We start from the raw sequence: 20434 nt of genomic DNA on the forward strand, positions 1-20434 counted from the left end.
TTGGTCAGGCTAGTGGTGCAGAGCTTTGCAAGGGAGCTGAAAGGAGTTTCTCTCTGTGCTGCACTCCGTGCTCCGGGGAATGGACACAGGAGGAACTGTGAGCAGAAAGTGTCATTGGACTCAGGGCTTCTCGCCTGCTTTGTGCACCTGCTGGCTGAGACGGGGAAGGCTTCTGCTGCAGCGTCTTTGCAGCCCTGAAAGTAGGGGAGAGGCTACAAGGATCCTTCCACTCTCTGCGCCCCCAAACGAGGCTGGTCACAATCTGTCCTCGCTCTTCCTGAACACAAGGACTGCCCAAGGCTAGTGCTGATGAGGGCTAGGGCTTCCCCCTTCTGCAGCAGCCAGCAGAGCTGCGTGAGTGTGTGGAGTGTTCTTGAGAACCAATCTGACTCACGCTCCCCTGAGTCATGCATGTTGCTTCTAGGAGCTCCTGCTGGGAGGGAGTGGGGATTGCCACTGCACCCCCCAACACAGGTAGTGGCTTTACAGGTGCAATCTAGCCCTTAGTCTAAACTGTCTTGCTGGCTGCTGTTAGGGAGGGAGACAAGGGGGGCCACCAAATCACTGTGACAGCGCGCAGGCCAGAGCCTTTCTCCCATCCTTCTGGCTGCTTTGCATTGCTGAGGTGGGCCAGCTGCAGGAGCGGGGCAAGGATGGAGTGTGCTGCACTCTGGTGACCCAGGACCAGTTGGAGGGCCCACTAGAAGGCAATTCCAGCAAGCACAAGTTACAGCAGCCCTGAGCCGGCTCCAGCACGTGTGGGGGTGGATCTGGCCCCCAGGATCGGGAGAGATTAAAAGGTGCTGGAGTGCTCCCTGTTCCCCCACCCAGGTATGCTGAGCAGAGCTCAGGCACGCCTTAGGATCTATCCTGGTGTTTTTAGGGACCTGAATAAGATTTGTTACACCTGTAAATTGTGGCCTTGGTGCAGCAGCAGCATGTGCTATGTGGGGGTTCCCTCAGCTCATGGGGGGACAAAGTGAAGGTAAGGACATCTAAACTGCAGGAATGCGCAGCGTGAGGAGATTGGAGGAAGGTGCCAGCTGCACCACCTTGGACTCCATGTGACCTCCTCTGACTTGAGCCTACTGCCTGGAGATGCGCCTCCCTTTGGTGTTAGTTTCAAAAGATGTTATGCAAGTGGGACGTGAGCCTTCCGCTTGCCAGGACACCAGGAAGTCCCAGCGAATGTTACATAAATGCTGTCACCTGATAATGTCTCATCAACTCGGATTTGAGACTCTTTTGTTGTAAGTGGAAACCCCAGTGTGATCCCAGAGCCTCTTACTAAATCTCTTCTTAGGATTAAAAAACAAAACAAACCACAAATGGCTCGGCTAGTTGGGAATGGATTTAGGAAATGTGCTATTTACCCAAGACTTCCAAGGCACAGAGTTCCCGTGTTCTACCTGGGGATTAAAGCATCAAGTGAACAACTACATTTTAAACTACCACGCACACTTCAGGCCTGATTCTAATTTCTACTGAGGTGTCTTTGTGCCACTCTGGAAGCATGAAGAAGACTTAAGGTGGGCAGAAACATCTTGCTAAGAATATCCCCTGGGCAGAGCTTATTCCTGGCCAGTGTAGGATACCAGTCCTGCTCCCGGTCTCTGGAGTTGGGGTCCATTGGGAACATGTTAGAGGTGGGGTTGGATTATACTGCACTATGGCGGTTTTCTGCTTCCCAGGGTCCCCAGGCGGCAACGGGAAGCAGAGCATAAATTACAGAGCAGGCCTGGAGCTGCTCCAATTTACACCAGAGGCTAGGCAGGCCCCAGTATAAACATGGAAATGCAGACAGATAAGGTGAGCTTAAAGCCACCTTCACTTCACTGCTTCCATCTCTTCTCCATACCTGTGAATGAAGTAACTGACAATCAGCCCGTGTGTGTCTACCGCAAGTTTCAGTCCTTCAGACCTCCTGTGCTGCTGCTTCTCTTACTCTGGGCTTAATTAGGGTTGTGTTTATTCTTCCCCAGAGGCTACACAAATAAAGATCTGTCCATCCCAGCTCATTACAGCGTACATCTTTTCCTCTGAGGTGTGTGCTGTGGCACAAGGTTGGGCCAGGTTATATAATCAAGAAAATGCCCTCATTGTTTGTTCACAGCGGTCTAGGGATTCTCTGTAGAAATCATGAGGAAGGAGCTATTCAGAGGGAGATGTGCCAGTATCAGTGTGCTGGCGTATCAGAGCTAGGTAGGAGAAGAGGTGGAGAACTTTGAAGTGTAAGGTCTGCTCTTGCTCCTGGTTGACGTCAGTGGGAGATTTTCCATTGACTGGAGCAGCAGCAGTATAGGGCCTTGTCTCTGGATAGGTTAATAGTGAACTAGTGCTACTCCAATTGGCATGTTATGTAGATGAACCAATGCAAGAATCTTCACTCCAAATCTCTCTGGTGTAAATTAGAGCAGTTCTGAGGCTGCTGTAGCTTATGCTGTGCTTCCCATGGCTGCCTATGGACACTGGTTTTACGTGTACACTGCAGCTGGGGTGTGAATGGCAGCTCATGTAGACAAACCTGTGCTAGCGGTATTCTGGCTAACTTAGAAGTGAGGTTGGCATGGGGTGAGCTTCAGTGTGGGCTGCACAAACCTGCCTGATCCGTCCTCCACCCTGGGGTACATACGTGCATGTACAGCCAGTGCTGAAGCCTGCTCCGCATGTCCTCACTTCTATTTTAGCGATCTAGTTAGCAAAGAGCTAGGGTGGGGTATATCTATACGAGCTGCAGTGTAACTGACCCCTGGGAAGCAGAGAATAGTTATAGTGCAAAGTAACCCAGCCACACCTCTGACATGCCCCCAATCCACCCTCTACTGCAGGGACTTTCAAATTTGGATTTGGGGTTGCAGATTACAATCCCCAGATTGGAACCAATCTCTTTTGGGTTGTCACTTCCTCCTGCTTGTTCTTGTCTTAAATTGGGACCCCCTTCTGTCACCCTGAGGCACTCAGGGTAGTACTTACTAACCCAGGTTGAGTTGTATTGTTAAGTATAATCAAAGTGAGAGTTGCAGGGTGAGGCCCTTAGATTAGGAGCTGTCCAGGGTAGGTCACGTACATTGATATTGTTACATAAGGCATTAAAAGATCCAATGTCTGGGGCTGAAACATACAAATTAGAGCAGATTAAAAAAACATTTTGTTGAAAAATTCACAGTGGAAAATGCCAATTCATCAACCACAGAACTTTTCAGTTGTAATGAAACTGTTGTCAGGAAGATTTCTCAGGTCCAGGATGGAATTTCTGGTCTAAATGAGAGAGAGAGACTAACCAGTGGGCTATTAGCTATTCTGGGATGGGCTGTCTGTCTCTGTGTCTGTCCATCTCTCTTGAAAAATATCGAACGGTCTCAGTTTCATCCCAGTGCAGAAAGGGAAAAATGTTGGAAATCTCAAACACTTTTGTGGGATTGCAAAACTACTTCCCGCCCAGCCCTAATACAAATAAAAACTGGAAGAAATGCACACATTTTAAACAGTAAAGGTAGACTGCCTTGTTGTCCTCTGTTTGTACAGCTTCTAGCAAAATGGGCTCCTGGCCCATGACTGGACCTAGGCACTACAACAACACAAATAATTAACTATTGGCACAATGTGCCATGGGATGTGGTGGATTCTTTCAATCAAAATGAGTTGCCTTTCTAAAATAGGCATAAATCCAACCCCAAGCTCTAGGGATCGATGCAGGAATCTCTTGGTGAAATCTCTGGCCTGTGTTATGAAGGAAGTCAGACTAGCTGAGCACAACAGTCCTTTCTGGCCCTAGACTCTATGAGTCATAATCAACAATAATGAATAATCTCACTTTAAAAAGAAATTTCAACCTTTTTCATTCTGAAGGTGTTTTTAGTTTGAATGCTACTGGTGACAGCTATCTGTGGGGTTTTTTTGGTTGTGCAGAGCTGCTCACAGCGATCCTTAACAAACAACTAGTTATCATCAGAGATAATAAGGATTCCAGAACAAGTTAGAAGTGGGGTCACGCCACTGCTTTTAGATCTGGATTTCGTACACCCCAATGTCTGAACTGATGTGTTTGGAGCCAGTGCTTTGGTTTGGCCCATTATAAAAATAGGGCCATTTGCAAAATGTGGGCCTTGCTTTAGATTTCAAATACACCCATTCCCCAAGTTCCTGGGCATCTGGATCCAGGGTTTTGGCCTGTGTTAAGCGTGTACTCAGCTTACAAATCAGAGCCTGGGATCTGAAACCCAGACTGAGCTCTTTCTGCCTCATACACCACCACTGACGATAAAGACTCTGTCATTGGCATCAGATGACAGGTTAGGTGAAGTTGCACAAAGCTGAACAGCTCACTTTCCTCTGGCTGTGCTGGCTCTCCCTGCCTGCCAGGAATAAATGCTTGTGTGTGCCAGTGAAGTCAGCAGACAGTACCCAATGTGCAGGGAACAGAAGAGAAGTAAGAGGACGCCATTTGTACAAGCACGGTGGTGTAGAACCCCAGATCACTATGCGCCTCCATGTCCTGCACAGAGGATTTGGTGGGGGGGTGGGCTGCTGGTCAAACACCCACTTCTCTCCCCGGGCTCAGGGCTGCAGTAAATGCTTGTAGAGCAAAGTGCTCTATATGCCCAAGGCGCACTTTCTTTGCAGGGGGAGTGATGCTGGTCCACGACATCCGAAAAAACGAGAGTCAGGTGATTGATTTCCGAGAGACAGCCCCCTTTGGGATCCAGGAGGAGGGCCTTCGAAAGGCCTGGGAGATGAAGGTGAGGGAGAGAGCATTTATATTTTCTTTTTGTGGCCGTTGCCTGCTAATTTTTCCATGTCTTCTCCTTCCCTCCCTCACTAACCCCGATTCCCTGCAATGTGCGGTGAGCAGGAGGGGTGGGGGAGGGCCTGTTACTCACAGAGGAAATTAGCCCTGATGAAAGGTGCTGGCTTTTTAGTCCTAGAGACTCAAATCCCCTCTTTACAGAATAGGTACAAGCACAGGTCAAGCTTCCTTACCCCCACACTGCTCCTCCTCCTACTCCAGAGTGATTTCCTCCAGGGCTGAGGAGTTCAGTCTCCAGGGCCCATTCCAGCCTTGACCACTCTCCTGACCGGCCAACAAACGGGGCTGATTTGTCAGTACTCATGGTGGTTTTTGTAACTAGCCATTTTTGTCCACTAGCAGATGAACAGAGACTCACCTGCTTGTTTGGCATAGGCCACAGAACACTTACGTGGGGACAACCGTCAGTGCATTACTGAGCCAATCCAGATTAGCACAAGTGGCCTAGCGGGGAAATGCTCATGTGCAACACAGAAGTCCCTTGAGCCAGCAAGTCTGACCGGAAATGAGTAAACTGAGCCATGCTTGGGGATAAGGGAAATTAAATGAGAACAGTCTGCCTTAGAGAGTGAGATTCCAAGGAGATAGGACCCTAAGAGTATGTCTACATGGCAAACCTCCTCTTCCCCCCGTGTGGTGGTAGGTCGCAGAGCCTGGCTCTACAGATTTGGGTTGGCATTGTGGAGCTAAAAATAGCCATGTAGACGTGTGGGCTCGGACTCTGGAGCCCGGGGAGGGGGTTGGATTTCAGAGCCCAAGCTCCAGCCAGAGCTTGAATGTCTACGTGGTTATTTTTAGCGCCGTAGTGCAAATGCCACGAGTCAGAGGCAGTAGACATGGGCTCTGACTGAGACTCACGACTGAGGGCTTTTTTTTGCCGTGTAGACGCACCCTTGGAAATATCCCAAATGACAGATAAACAGCAAACGCTACGTGTCGCGGGGCTGAGTTCTCCCCCTTGACTTCATTGGGGTTACAGCAGGGATGAATTCTCCCTACTTTCTTCCTAAAGGGTTTTACTCTTTTCCTGAGCATGTTGTCACCAGCCCTTGTATCTAAATTTCTGGCATCTTCAGCATCTGTCACTTCCTCTGGAAAACATCCTAGGACCCTTCTGTACGGAAGGTGATGGTCTCTCCTTTCTGGTACTCAGGGACTGTGTCCGAAGGGCGATTTGACTCTTCCTTTTTTTGCTTCCTTTTATCCAGCCAGGTCTCCTAGTGGGGGTGCCAGGCATGATACAAGGGATGCACAAGGCACATCAGTCACATGGCAGGTAAGACTATTTCATATGCTTTAGCTCTGCACAGAGTGTACTGTATTGAAAGGGGTGGCAGGATAAAACACCCAGTCTGTTAGCTGCTCACGCTGTAATACTCCAGTTCATAGCAGATTCAGGGCTAGGGTGGACTCCGTGTCCGTATGATCTTGCTGTTGAAGCTCTGGCCCAGCTCACCATTGCACAGGACTCCCTTGATCTCTCTTGATATTCTTGGATAGGCTATTGATTCACTTTCCCTTGGAACATGTTGTTTTCAGATCTCTTCCTCCAAGGAGCAGCACTTCTATAGCCCTTTTTGTCCCCAGTGCCCTTTACAGACACTGGTTGGCGTTTTCAGAATTGCACATGTGCCATCACATGGCTGATTTGCATGTGCAGTTCTCACAGCTGTGCCTGCAGTCACGTGTCTCTGGCTCAATTTTCAGATGAACTGAGCACACTTCAACTCTCATTGAATTCAATGGGAGTTAAGGGCACTTGAGCCCTGTGAAAACTGGACTACAAACTTAGATACAAATCTAAGTTAACTAATAGAACAGGTCGATTTTGTTTTCCCCCCCAAAAAATGTTTGGCTGAAACAAAACATTTTATCTGGGTTGAAATTTTCTGGGTTTTCAACAAAGAAATGAAAATTGAAAAGTTTGGGATCTCTCCCCTTCTCTCTGCCTTTTTCAGGGGGGAAATGAAGAGAGGAAGTGGCTTAAAAATGAACACAAAATCATTTTTCAAAACCTGATTTTTTTCTGGTTTTCATTTTGTCAAAAAATACTGTAAAAGTTTTCAAATGAAAAATTTGTTTTCACTTCATTCAAAAATTTTCTTGCAATGTTTTGTGGGTTTTTTTTATCAGTTCCACTTCATTAATCCTCACACCCAGCCCTGTGCAGTAGATAAGTATTATTACCTCCATTTTACAGATGGAGTATGGAGGGGCGGTGTTAAGTGACTTCCCAAGGTTACAGAGAGGGAAGCAGTGTCCCAGCTCTGTGCTCTGCTACAACAAAGAGGCTTCCAATAAAACAGATCCTGACTGTACCTCTGTCCTAGCTGCAGTGTTAGTCCTCTGAAGACAGCTCTGCTTTTACTAGGCTCTATTTCAAATGCAGATTTCTCTTTGTTTTCTTCTTTGCCAGACTCCCATGGTCAGAACTTTTGAGCCTCGCCGCAAGCATTGCCCAGGATGGATTCAATGTCACGCATGACTTGGGTGAGCGCATTAATGCAGCAAAGGGTCCTATGTGGTGTATGCCAGGGAGTATTTCATCTGGCATATGTTACAGAGGAAGGGGACTGCACTTACGTGTTGGGAACGTGGATGGGAGCTAATGTCCTGGAATTTAATGCTCTTCAGACAGGGAAATGCACTGCATTAGAGTTAGACAGTGAGCCCGGCTTGAGCAGTGGAGAATGAAAGATCCGGAGCGGATCTTTCCTACGTGGACTCCTGGGTTTTGGCTCAACATTCGTTAGAAACAGAACCTAGAGTCAGATCCTGCAGTGTGGGCAAGTGCAGTGCGAAAGTGAGTCCATTTATCTGTTTGATCTAATCTGTTGTGTTACTGAGGCACTTCTCACCCTCATATTTAAACACGTCTATCCCATAATTTTTCAGTGTAGACACTTCTATGCTAGCTTTAGACTTTTCGTGTACTGAAGCGGGAGTCCTGATTCACTTCAGCTTTCTTTGGGTATGTCTACACTGCAACTGAACTGCTGGGATGGAGCATGATTAGGGGTATGGAACAGCTTCCATATAAGTAGAAATTAAAAAGACTGGGACTTTTCAGCTTGGAAAAGAGATGACTAAGGGGGGATATGAACAGGTCTACAAAATCTTGAGAAAGTGCATAAGGAAATATTATTTACTCCTTCATATAACACAAGAACTAGGGGTCACCCAATGAAATTAATAGGCAGAAGGTTTAAAGCAAACAAAAGGAAGTATTTCTTCACATAACACACAGTCAACCTGTGGAACTCGTTACCAGGAGATGTTGTGAAGGCCAAAACTATAGCTGGGTTCAAAAAAGGACTAGAAAAGTTCATGGAGGATAGCTCCATCAATGGCTATTAGCCAGGATGGACACCATGCTCTGCATGTCCATAGCCTCTATTTGCCAGAAGCTGGGAGTGGAAAACAGGGGATGGATCACTTGATGATTGCTTGTTCTGTTAAGAATATAAGAATGGCCACACTGAGTCAGATCAATGGTCCCTCCCCAAAGGCTCTTAAGCAAAGTAAGCTGTCATGGGATAAGAGGAAAGGTCCTGTCCTGATCAGTAACTGGTTAAAAGATAGTAAATAAAGGGTAGGAATAAATGGTCAGTTTTCAGAATGGAGAGAGGTAAATAGTGGTGTCCCCCAGGGGTCTGTACTGGGACCAGTGCTGTTCAACATACTCATACATGAGCCAGAAAAAGGGGTAAACAGCGAAGTGGCAAAATTTGCAGACAATAAAAAATTACTCAAGAAAGTTAAGTCCAAAGCAGAGTGCAAAGAATTACAAAGGCATCTCACAAAACTGGGTGATTGAGTAACAAAAAGGCAGATGGATATTCAATGTAGATAAACGCTAAGTAATGCATACTGGAAAACATAATCCCAACTATACATATAAAATGATGGGATCTAAATTAGCTGTTACCACTCAAGAAAGATCTTGGATTCACTGTGGACAGTTCTCTGAAAACATCCACTCAATGTGCAGCGGCAGCCAAAAAGGCTAACAGAATGTTGGAACTCATTAGGAAAGGGACAGATAACAAGACAGAAAATATCATATTGCCTCTTTATAAATCCATGGTATGCCCACACCTTGAGTACTGCATGCAGATCTGGTTGCCCCATCTAAAAATGATATATCGAATTGGAAAAGGTACAGAAAAGGGCCACAAAAATGATTCGGGGTATGGAAAAGTTTCCATATGAAGAGAGATTAATAAGACTTGAACATTTCATCTTGGAAAAGAGACAGCTAAGTGGTGATATGATAGAGGTTTATAAAATCATGACTGGTGTGGAGAAAGTAAATAAAATGTTATTTATTCCTTCTCATAACACAAGAAGTAGCGGTCACCAAATTAAATTAATAGGCAGCAGGTTTAAAATGAACAAAAGGAAGTATTTCTTCACACAACGCACAGTCAACCTGTGGAACTCCTTGCCAGAGGATGTTGTGAAGGCCAAAACTATAATGGTGTTCAAAAAAGAACTAGATACATTCATAGAGGATATGTCCATCAATGACTATTAGCTGTTTGTCAGAAGCTGGGAATGGGTGACAGGGGATGGATCACTCAATGATTACCTGTTCTGTTCATTCCCTCTGAAGCACCTGTCATTGGCCACTGTTGGAAGACAGGATACTGAGCTAGATGGACCATTGGTCTGACACAGTAGGGCCGTTCTTACGAGTACTGTTAGGGCAGGCAGGGATGATGCTGATACAGGGCATTTATAGGCTGCCTCTAGCAGAGGAGCTCTTAGTGGATGAAGGGCAGTGGTGCCTGCTGGCATTCAGTCTGCCCGTAGGGTGCAACAGGCCAGGCTGGGGCAGCAAGAAGCAAATTAGATCTCCTAGTGTCAGCCACAGTGCATGTGGCCCTACTGTTCCAACTCCAAGCAGGGGACTTGCACACTCACACTTACCTTTATGTTCATGCATCAAACACTCTCCATGCACAACATGGGAGAGTGCACAAGTGTGCACAAAAATGCAGACTGATGTGTCTTTCCCAAGAAGATACAGCAAATCTGTGGCAGATCCAGCAATGCAATCCTGACCGTGAATCCGAATCTCATGCTATAGCCACAAGCCAATCCATCTCCTACCATTAACCTGATGATCCTATTGCCCGCATGATCCATGACTATCTGTCACTTTTCAAAGAGGGCAGTGGCTGGTAAGCCCTCTCTCGTTCTCACACACAGTCACCTTAACAAACCGGAGAGCAGAACTGTACAGGCTGTAAATGCACCATTGGTGGCCATCTTTTTCAGCTGGTCTCCGTGGTGATCTGAATGTCCTACTATGTGGTCTCCTCCTGTAATACTGCTGTTACCTTTCTTGCCCTACAGCCAGAGCTATTACTGAACTGAAGGAGCTGAACTACTCTGACAAATTCAGAGATACTTTCCTTCCAGATGGTCAGCCTTTGTTGCCTGGAATGTTTGTGAGGCGATTCGATCTAGCAACCATTTTGGATATGGTTGGCTCCGAAGGGGTCTCAGCCTTCTACAGTGGAAACCTGACCCAGGAGATGATTTCTGAGGTGAGCTATGTCTGTACTTACCTGTACACGGATTACTGCATAATGCAAACTAGGACAGGTAATGGTGCCACTAGCTGCTCTGTTTTAAATGCAGAAGTCTGCTGAAGGTGAGCAGTCGCCAGTTTTGACCTGAGTGATTAAAAACAAACATTTAGAGCTCAGTTTTTTCTCTCACTTGCACGTGTGTAACTCCATTGACTTCAGTAGATTTAATCCTGATTTAAACCAGTATGAGGGACCAATGAAGCGGCGCCATCATCTAGGAAAGTGAAATCTACTCTTTCCTCTATTGAAATGTCCCAAAGAAACTACAGAAAGGATCTAATTCTCTGTTAAATTCTATAGGGTTTTTACCATAATTTCTGTAGAACTCCATTTGTTTAATCCCTGTTACATTTGATAGTACTAGTCTGTAAGGATTGAATGATTAACCTTTATGAGTGAATTTAGGTCCTAGGAAAAGGGCCAGAAGGCCTTGGAGGACAGTCCTCCATTTGGCCACCAAATCAATGTAATAGTCCTGAGGCTGCTACCTCTTTGCACACCAAAAAGCTATCAGATGACAATGATTTCCAGTCAGTACCAGCTTTGGGTGTATTTGAACTGGGGACCTTGAGGTGATAGTTTATTACTAATGTCCTTGCCCATGAAGACCCCATTCCCTGAACCTTTTCAAAGCAGCTAAATAGGAGTCACACCTGTAGTTAATTTTGCCACCTTTTCCCTGGTGATCACTGACACACTTTTATGTAAGTTACTGTTCCAAGAGGTGCTGATGCTCCCCAGGCCTTTGTCCACACTCACAATTCAGTACTTGGCTGCTCTGTTTTAGTTTTGATATGTTACTAACTTCTAAAGACGGGCGATTGTGGCAGTCTGATAAGTATAGGCTTGCTTTGCCGAGGAGGGAGCATTCTCTTTGGGTTAGAACACTGCATGAGCAGTCAGGAATCCTGGTTTTTCCCCTGGACTTTGCCATTGTCTCACTGCATGTCCCTGTGCAAGTTACCCATGCACCAATTTTCAAAAGTGGCCTCTAATTTTGGATGCCCAACTTTATATCTAGAGGGCCTGACATACAGAGAACACCTGCCTCCTCAGCTGAGCTCAGTGGGATGTACAAATGCTTAGCACTTCTGAAAATCAGGCCAGAGGATCTGATGTTGGGCACACAAAATTAGGGGGCTTTTTTGAAAATGTGGGGCTTAATCTCTCTCTGCCTCAGTTTCTCCATCTATAAAAGGGAGATGGTACTCATGAAATCTCAAGGCTGTCGTGATGCTTAACTAATGCTTTTATAATGCTTTGGGATTCTCAATGAAAGGCACTACGGAATCAGCATGTATTATTATTTGCCATGCTGAAACATAAACAAGTGGTCATGATAGCCTGCGATTCTTAGACCCTGCCCTCAATGATTCATTCAGCTATTCAGTCACCATTTTGGACTGCTCAGAGGTATGTTCCACTTGCTGTAGTGAGGTTACCATGTTCAGAAAGTTCTCTGTAGCCCTTTCTGGTTCATCAGTGCCACAGCTGGAAGGGAGAACTGAAGAAAAGGAACAAAAGATGAAAAGTTCCAGTTTCTAAATGACTTTATGTTTCAAAGAGCTGCTAATTTACACCACATATTATGGGATTGCCCTGTGATCTGTCTTTTTTGGACAGAGGTAAATAGGGAAATTTCTTTCTCTCCCCCAAGGTGGAACTGTAGGCTGGCCATGCCATCCTAGGCCTAGCCAATCCATCTTGGAACCTGAAATCCATGGGGAAAAATTTTGGTTGGGTAGAGTTCTGATCAGAGCCAAATGTCTAATTCTATCATGGTGAAAGTCCAAAGTGCACCCAACTATCTCTGACTTGGCGGCAGTGGAACAAATAACAGTTTGCAGTAGAAACAAGCAAGATAAGTTTATGGATGTATGGTCCCCATTTTCGGAAGTATCAGAATAATCAATTAAATTGCCCATCGGGTAACCTTTGGTTTTGTAGTGCTGCCTGAGAACATCGTCCCCTCCCATCTGTCCAACTTATCTCTTCCCTCTCCCCCCATCATTCCTCTCTTACCCTCTTTTATTTAATTTTTGTGCTTTTCTTGGGTCCTTTTTCTTCTTTTTTCTTCTCCCTCTTTTTTCTGAAAAGGAATAATTCTAGTGATGAGTGTCTGATCTTTCTTTACAAAGAACTCCACACCGGGACTGAATTACAAAATGACCATTGTTTCACAATTGTACAGGCAAATCTCTTTAACTCCTCAAAGATTCTCTTTGTTATATTACTCTTTGCCCTTAGTCATGAAGAAACTTGGTCTTACCTACCTTGTTTTAAAATCTGATATTGACTCTACTCCAGGTTGGATACCTTTCTTCTCTTTGCCCTTTTTGTTATCTTTGTCATCTGTGTTAAAAGAAGCAATAAAGAATAAATCACATGCACAAAAGCTGGAGAGTGGCAATCCCAGCCACATGACGCTGGAAGTTATTCCCTTCCCATGGTTACAGACATTTTGCAAGTGCTCCCAAAATGCCATGGCCTGAGTGTGAAAAGCTGCTGTTTGTAGAGTAATCACACAGTTCTGTGATTGCAACAAGTTCTTGGGCCTTTCTCCATATCTCCATGAGGAAAGCTCCAAGCTTGTGCTCTGAGAAGGGGGACTGGCTCACAGCTCTATGCTGTGTTGATCTTTGTTTTGTTACCCCCCCTCTCCCCCCCACACTGTGTTGCTGAAGAAAAGCAAAAAAGTGGCTGCCAGGCACAGACAGTGAGTAAACCAAGGGGTTGAGAGCACAAAGAAATATGCCAGGCAGTGGGGTTAAGCTCCTGGTTAAAGCCTACATTGTATAGAAAAGCAAAGTGCTGAGTTCACAGATAAGCTTAAAGTGGTTTGTTGTTCTGACTGAACAAATGACATTTAAGATGTGCAATCATGTAACTCTGCAAGACACCTGATCCCTTTTTTCCAGAAAGGCACAGGTGGGAAGAATGTTGTTCTGAGAATTTGAGATGGCCTCTGTCTTTGTTTCTCAGATGCCTGCTCCCCTTTGCATATCTTTCACACTCCTTTTGCCTGGGTAGCAGTTGCTCCATTTTATCCATTGGGCTAGATCCTCAGCTGGTGCAAGTCAGTGGCGAAGTGATTCCAGTGGAGCTACTGGAGTAACGCAGATGAATCAGGCTCTTTATCTTTTGGAATGTAGCTATTGCTTGGTGTAGGGGGTGGGACTTAAAATGATGGGTCACATTTTCAAAGGGGCACCTAGCACGCACAGGTGGGAATTTGCACATTTTAGGCAGATGAGATGATGCTTATGCATGCTTCGTTGCGTGTAAGTGCAAACCCTGACTTGCATGTGCCCTTCAGGCTATTTTTGCCCTATGTGAACGTGCCCTGCATGTGAATGCATTAGCTCTCCTGCTCCTATGCTTCATCTGCTAACAGTTCTGCCTGAGATGGCAACCTCTCGATATGTTAAGTGCTTAGTTTTGGAAAGCCAGATCCCAGAACTGCAGAGACTGTGTTCTTTGCTTATTCTGAGTGTTGGGTGGAAAGCCAAAGCACTAGCTAGAACAACAGTGGGCCTGAGTCGTATCGCATCATACACTGGTGTCACTCCATTGACTTCTGTGGAGTTGCTCTCATTTATACTGATGTAAGTGAAGGGAGTCAGGCCTGTGTGTGCGTGGGTGTAAGAGACCGAGCAATTGTACTACCTACCTTGCAGGGTTTTGTGAGTGCACACACTCAGACTTTGAGCCAAAAGGGGCAATTACCATCTACTTTGACCTTCTGTAAAACGCAGGCCATGGAATTTCACACAGTCACTCCAGTATTGTAGGGAACTGCCCTTCCTTTCTATGTAAGTGAGCCTTCCTGGGCCCAAGAATTTGTGCTTAAACAAGAGCATATCTTCAAGAAAGGCATCCAGTCTTGAGTCAAAGACACCAAGTGATGGAGCATCCACCATATCTCTTGCCTTTCTGTCTTTTGTACTTATACGGCCTCCATCACAGTATTATCTGAGAACCTCATAGTCTTTAATGGATTTCGCTTCCCACCACCCCTGCGAGGGAGGGCAGTGCTATTACCTACATTTTATGGATGTGGGATTGAAGCACAGAGAATCTAAGTGACTTGCCCAGTGTCACACAGGAAATCTGTATTAGAGCAGGGAATTGAATCCAGGTCTCCCAAGTCCTAGTGCCCTAACCACTGGACAATCCTTCCTCTCCTTAGCAATCTGTTCCAACGGTTACTCGCCTTCACTGGTTAAAAAAATTGCATCTTATTCCCAGAACCAAAGGGCCTGAACCTAAATCCCACATCCGGACACTTATTGCAGCTTCAGATCGGAATATTTCAGGTCCTTCCTGTCTCGACAGTAGTTCTGAGGCATAATTCATTGATATTTGTCAAGCACTTTGAGACCCTTAAATGAAAAGCACTAGGGAATGGCCAAGTATCCTCATTATAATAATTATTACTGCAGAGGTACCCAACGGGCTCCAGGACTGAGATGCAGGCCCCATTGCTCCTTGGGATGGTCTTGGCCAAGTGATATGTGCAGCAAGCAGTCTGTAGGAGGAGTTAAAAATAAAAGGAGCAAGGTGTCCATCCTCCACTGGAATTGCTATAGAGGAGAGGAGACAGAAATAAACAGGAAGAGTACACAGGATGAAAGGAGAGAGAACTCCCTTGTGCTGCAGGGAGCCTAGGGGGAAGGTCTCTTCTTAAGTTTGAGCAGAAAACGTGAGTAGCAAGACTGTAAAGGTGATGGGCCGGATTCATCCCTTGGTTCACCCCACTGAAGTCTGCAGAGCTGTAGCCATTTCTGTCAGCCCATCATACCACGGAGAGAGATGCAGAGCTGTTTCACAGTGCTGTCACCTGGACATACTATTGGGGCTGGGCTACTATAGAGCTTCACAATGTGTTGACACTTGGCCAAGGCTTTTAGTCATAAAGGGTGGGATTTTTCAAAGGAGACCTAAGGCAGTTAGGCACCCAGATTCCATTGAAATTCAATGGGCTCCTAACTTCCTTAGGCTCTGAACACCACAGCCAAAAATCATAATAAGATGGTAATTGTTGTTTAACCAAAGACAGAATACAATGTTGTTCACTACCGTGGCATGCTGACTGCAATAACTCATTGACGCAGCTGCTTTGATTTGCTCTGCCTTGCTCTTTTTTTCAGGTCCATAACTATGGAGGAGTCCTGTTAGAGGAAGACTTCAGTAACTACAATGCCCTAGTGGAGAATCCAGTCCACACAGTGTATCAAGGTAAAGTGTCCTGACAGCCCTGCATCTCTGATTCATAGGCTTCCTCACCCTATGGCACGCGATAGCAATTAACAACAGTAAATCAGAACTGCCTCCAAGACCAGAGGAGAAATGAGTATGAGGAAGCCAAGCCCACTGAGCTATAACTCCGTGACAGTATGGGCTTGTAGCGGCAGGATCACAGATCTGCTCAGGGCAGTCAGACTGTTCCAGTCACCTGCTGCAAACTAATGACTGTGATGCCTCTCAGTAAGTTAAGGATGCTTTCAGCATTTGACAGAGATTCACGTCTTCCTTGACAGAACAAGTCTGTATACACTGATCCTGGCTTGGGGGATATCAGCGATCCATCAGATAGCTTTGGGGCTTGTGAAAGCAAGTGATGATATTCTGATCTAATGTCATCACACAGAGCCACACCTTGACTACATGTTGCTGCCATATCCTGATGTATGCCATGCCATGTCATTGCACATGAGTTTTGTACAGCTTGCAAACGGCCCTTAAAGATGATCTGCAAAAGGGAAAAACATGGGTTTATGCCCTTTTTGGCCTCTTTATGATGGATAGAGAAGACCTGGAAAGTAAGGTGTATTTTTTACTTTAAGAATATCAGAACTGTAAAATCTGGCCATTCTGTTTTGCTGGAGATTTTTCTTGGAGGAGTCAGACCACCCTTAACTTCCTCATCCTTTAATGGCAGGAGCAGGGTGTTGAATCTTTAACAAACGACCTCTTCTGCTGCTGCTGCTTATTTAGGCATTTGAGATAAATGTTTCTTAACAAAAACAACAGGTAAAAGGGCCAGATAAACTGATTTACACCAGTGGATAATCTTCACTGAAGTTCATGGCTTCGGCAACTGGGAACCTGACCCCAAGAGTTTTAAGCAAATTTAATACAAATCCCATTTCTCACACTCAGGGTATGTCTACATTGCAGAGTGAAGTCGATTTAATGTCAATCGACTTTCACCCACCGAATTTATGAAGTCAGAGGCATTTGATCACACCACGCGCATTGCATTGGGGGTTTGCATCCCCACCAGCTGTGCTTGCATCAATAATCAGAGTAGTGCACCACGGGTAGCTATCCCAGAGTGCAACTACCTGTAGTGCCTTTTGGGAAGGTTGTCTTCCTCCCATGATACACCATGCTCCCTCCCTCCCCCCTTGTCCAAAACAAAGAGATTAACGTTTTTTCGCGCCATTTTTCCAAACCCATCTCTGGCACGCGCACACCATTGCCGGAGAAGCATGGAACATGCTCAGCTCTGCACTATCATTTTGAGCATCACAAACACCTCACGACTTATCCTGCAGTATGTTCAAGGCCAAGACAGAAGCCACAGCGTGGAAAATTGTGATGTTACTGAGGCTGCCCTGCTACAAGCCATAGAGCGAAACAATTCCCATTTGCTGCAGACTGTAATGCAACATCTTCAGTTGGTGGCGTGCCGGTTCTGGTCCCGGGAAACAAGCACAGAAGATTTGGGATGATGATCAGTGGCTGCAGAACTTTTGTATGCGAAAGGCCACTTTCCTTGAACTTTGCGCAGAGCTGTCCCCAACCCTGAAGCACATGAATACTCGCTTGAGACCAGCTCTGTCAGTGGAGAAGTGAGTGGCCATCGCTCTATGGAAGCTAGCAACCCCAGACTGCTACCAGTCAGTTGGGAATCAAATCGGACTCAATAAATCCACCGTGGGAGCTGCTATGGTGCAAGTGTGCTGGGCCATTAATAGACTTCTGCTAAGAAGGGTAGTAACTTTGGGAAACGTGCAGGACATAGTGGACAGGTTTGCCGCAATGGGTTTCCTAAACTGTGGCAGGGAGATAGAGATATGTGTGCCATCTATCTTAGCACCAGACCAGCTTGCCACAGAGTACGCGAACTGAAAGGGATACTTCTCAATAATGTTGCAGGCCCTTGTGGATCACAGGAGATGTTTCACTGACATCATTGTGGGGTGGTCTGGAAAGGTGCTTGACGCGCACATCTTTAGGAACTCAGGTCTGTTCAAAAGGACGCAGGTGGGCACTTTCTTCCCTGACCAAAAAATAAATATTGGTGATGTTGAAATGCCATTAGTGATCTTGGGGGATCCTGCCTTTCCCTTGGTTCCCTGGCTCATGAAGCCCGACATTGGGCACCTGGACAGCGAGAAGGAGCATTTCAATAATACGCTCAGCAAGTGCAGAATGGTGGTGGAATGTGCATTTGGCCGCATAAAGGCCTGATGGCGCAGTTTGCTCACTACGTTAGACCTCAGTGAACATAACATCCCCACTGTTATCTCTGCCTGCTGTGTGCTCCATAATGTGTGTGAAACAAAGGGGGAAAAGTTCCTGCAGGGTTGGGTCATGGAGGCTGATAGGCTAGCCGCATAATTTCAGATATTCCAGTGCTACGCTGAGAGCCAACCGCGGAGTGCTGCACCTCAGGGAAGCATTGAAAACCCGTTTTTGCAATGAATCGCAGTAATGTACATCTCAGTCCTGTGTCTTCCCTTCCTTTCCTCTACCCCACCCTCACACCATCGGTCCCCTCCCCTTCTTTCCCCGCCGACAATCCCTGAGCTCTCAATGAATAAAGAGTAATGTTTTTTAAAGCAGTACAGTTTTATTGGTGACCCGTTACAGTGGGGGAAAAGGAAGATAATTTAACATTCTCATAAGGCTGCTTGGCCATCCAGAGCAAAGTGTGACTGTGCAAACAGCAAAGCACGCACATTCCCAGTTCTTAAAAGGTCTGTCGCCTCTTTCTGCTCCCCTCCACCGGGTGGAGTAGAGCACGTACTGCATCCTGCTCAACCTCCTCCTAGAGCAGTTGTGGGTGGGGGCTGGTATGAAACAGCTTGTTGTTTGAGCGTTTTGGAGGGGCTGCAGAGGGAGTCTGTCCTGTCGCAACTGTTCCTGGAGCTCTACCAGATGTCTCAGCATATCCGACTGATCCCTTATAATATGCAACATCTCTTATTCTTTTTTGAGGTGAGCGCTAATCAGATGCCATCCCGATTGTTCCGGCTGGCCACGCCAGCACGGGTTCAGCATGCTGCTGGATTTCTTGATCACCCGCCTTGGGAGCCTTTGAGCCAGCGCAACTCCAGCTACCGAGATCACGGTCACCTGTGGTGCCCAGACCTGGATCCCCAACATCTCGGGGAGTGATAGATGGCCGAGAGGCGATGAGTGAGCCACTCAGAACAAGCCCAATGTGTACCAATGGGTAGCAGGAAACCCTCCACACAGGCCGTGTACCAGGTTAAGTGGAAGTGGCTGTTGCTTGCTGGGAGCAGTCCCGAGATACTCAGCCCAGCCGCTCGCCAGTATAGGCGAGCCAGGAAATACCTGCCTCAGCTAAAGCTCCAGGGACTGACTGTGGCCTCCCTGAAGGCCCACCTAGCAGCCATATCAGCCTTCCATCAGCCGCTCGAGGGGGATTGTGGCCCTCCTGTCAGATGGTGGTTTGGCCTCTGAAGGGGGGTGGGAGGCTCTATCCGTAGGCCCATGACCCAAGGATTCCCTGGGATCTCGACCTGGTCCTTCCCAGGCCATGCCCCCTCCTCCCCAAAACCCACGGCGTCATGCCCCCTACTCTGGCTGTCCGGGAAAGTGGCCTTCCTGGGGGTGTTTACCTCAGCAAGGAAGGTCTCCAGGATCAGAGCTCTGACCCCAGAGCTCTGTCCTTATACTGTAGTCTATAAGATAAGGTTCAGTGAGACCTCACTGGGCCCTCCAGCCCAAGGGGTTGCCCAGTCTCATATATTCTCCCCAGGTTTCCCCGAGCCACACAGCTTGGAGGAGAGGAGAAGGCAGCACTCTCTAGAACGCGAGTGGGGCCCTGGCTTCTACATCAGATGTATGAGGCCGTTACGGAGAGCGATGGAGCTCTTCCTCACAGCATCCGACCAGATGAAAGATTCACCAGTCTCCGCCAGCACATTTTCCCGGTGAATAACTCCCTGCATCATGTTCGGCTACAAGCAGGTGAAGGTGCCACTTCCGGGCGCCACCACAGCTCACCCAACAGGGCTCAAGCTCCATCTACAGCCTTCCTAGCGGAAGTGCTAGGGCAGGGCATCTGCAAAGCAGCTGCCAGGCTGGCGGAACAGACCTTCACTTCCCACCACGCCTCTGTCCAAGGCATGGGAAGGAATGGGCTTCAGCAGAGCTGGGCTGCAAGCAGCTCACCGCTAACTCCGGCCCACCTCCAAGGTACTGCTTGTTAGTCACCTATAGTGGAATAGACATGAGCAAGCACTCGAAGAAGAAAACAAGGTTACTTACCAGTAACTGATGTTCTTCGAGATGTGTTGCTCATGTCCATTCCAAACCCACCCCCTGTCCCCGCCGCTGGAGTTGGCGGAAAGAAGGGACTGAGAGGACGTAGGGCCAGCAGTGCCTCATATATCGCGGCATGTGCATGGGACTCCAGGGGGCACCAGAGCCGGCCCTACGGAATCTAAGGGGAAAAAAGTTCCAGTAGTCGTGCACGGAGGCATGCACACACCTCTAGTGGAATGGACATGAGCAACACATCTCAAAGAACATCAGTTACTGGTAAGTAACCTTGTTTTGCATTGCACGCTCTTACTCCTGTGCTGATTTTTGGTTTTCCATTTCTATGTTTAGTTTCTCTGACAGTGACATCCTCCAGGCTCTGAGCTCTGTTTCAGAATCTGCAGAGGCGTTCATTAGTTCGTTGAACATGTCATCCCGAGGTTTTTTTTTTCACTTTCTAATCTGGGAAAGGTGGTCTGCAGGAGTAGAAGCTGGGGTGAAGGCA

The 20434-nt window shown here is 46.8% G+C and overlaps 1 protein-coding gene across 2 annotated transcripts in view; it reads left to right on the forward strand.

Annotated features, from left to right (window-relative positions):
* The window catches only part of GGT7 (gamma-glutamyltransferase 7), a 50955-nt gene that overhangs the window by 10715 nt on the left and 19806 nt on the right, over nucleotides 1–20434 (forward strand). For both annotated transcript variants that reach the window (XM_067554452.1, XM_067554453.1), the window contains exons 4-8: nucleotides 4623–4739; nucleotides 6016–6083; nucleotides 7224–7297; nucleotides 10169–10362; nucleotides 15558–15645. In XM_067554452.1, coding sequence (XP_067410553.1) covers nucleotides 4623–4739; nucleotides 6016–6083; nucleotides 7224–7297; nucleotides 10169–10362; nucleotides 15558–15645 — 541 coding nt within the window. The remainder of the gene's footprint in view (nucleotides 1–4622; nucleotides 4740–6015; nucleotides 6084–7223; nucleotides 7298–10168; nucleotides 10363–15557; nucleotides 15646–20434) is intronic.

Source organism: Emydura macquarii, unplaced genomic scaffold (genome assembly GCF_026122565.2).
Source record: "Emydura macquarii macquarii isolate MOO-44397 ecotype Brisbane River unplaced genomic scaffold, CSIRO-AGI_Emac_v2 contig_1483, whole genome shotgun sequence".
In the NCBI taxonomy this organism is placed as follows: domain Eukaryota; kingdom Metazoa; phylum Chordata; order Testudines; family Chelidae; genus Emydura; species Emydura macquarii.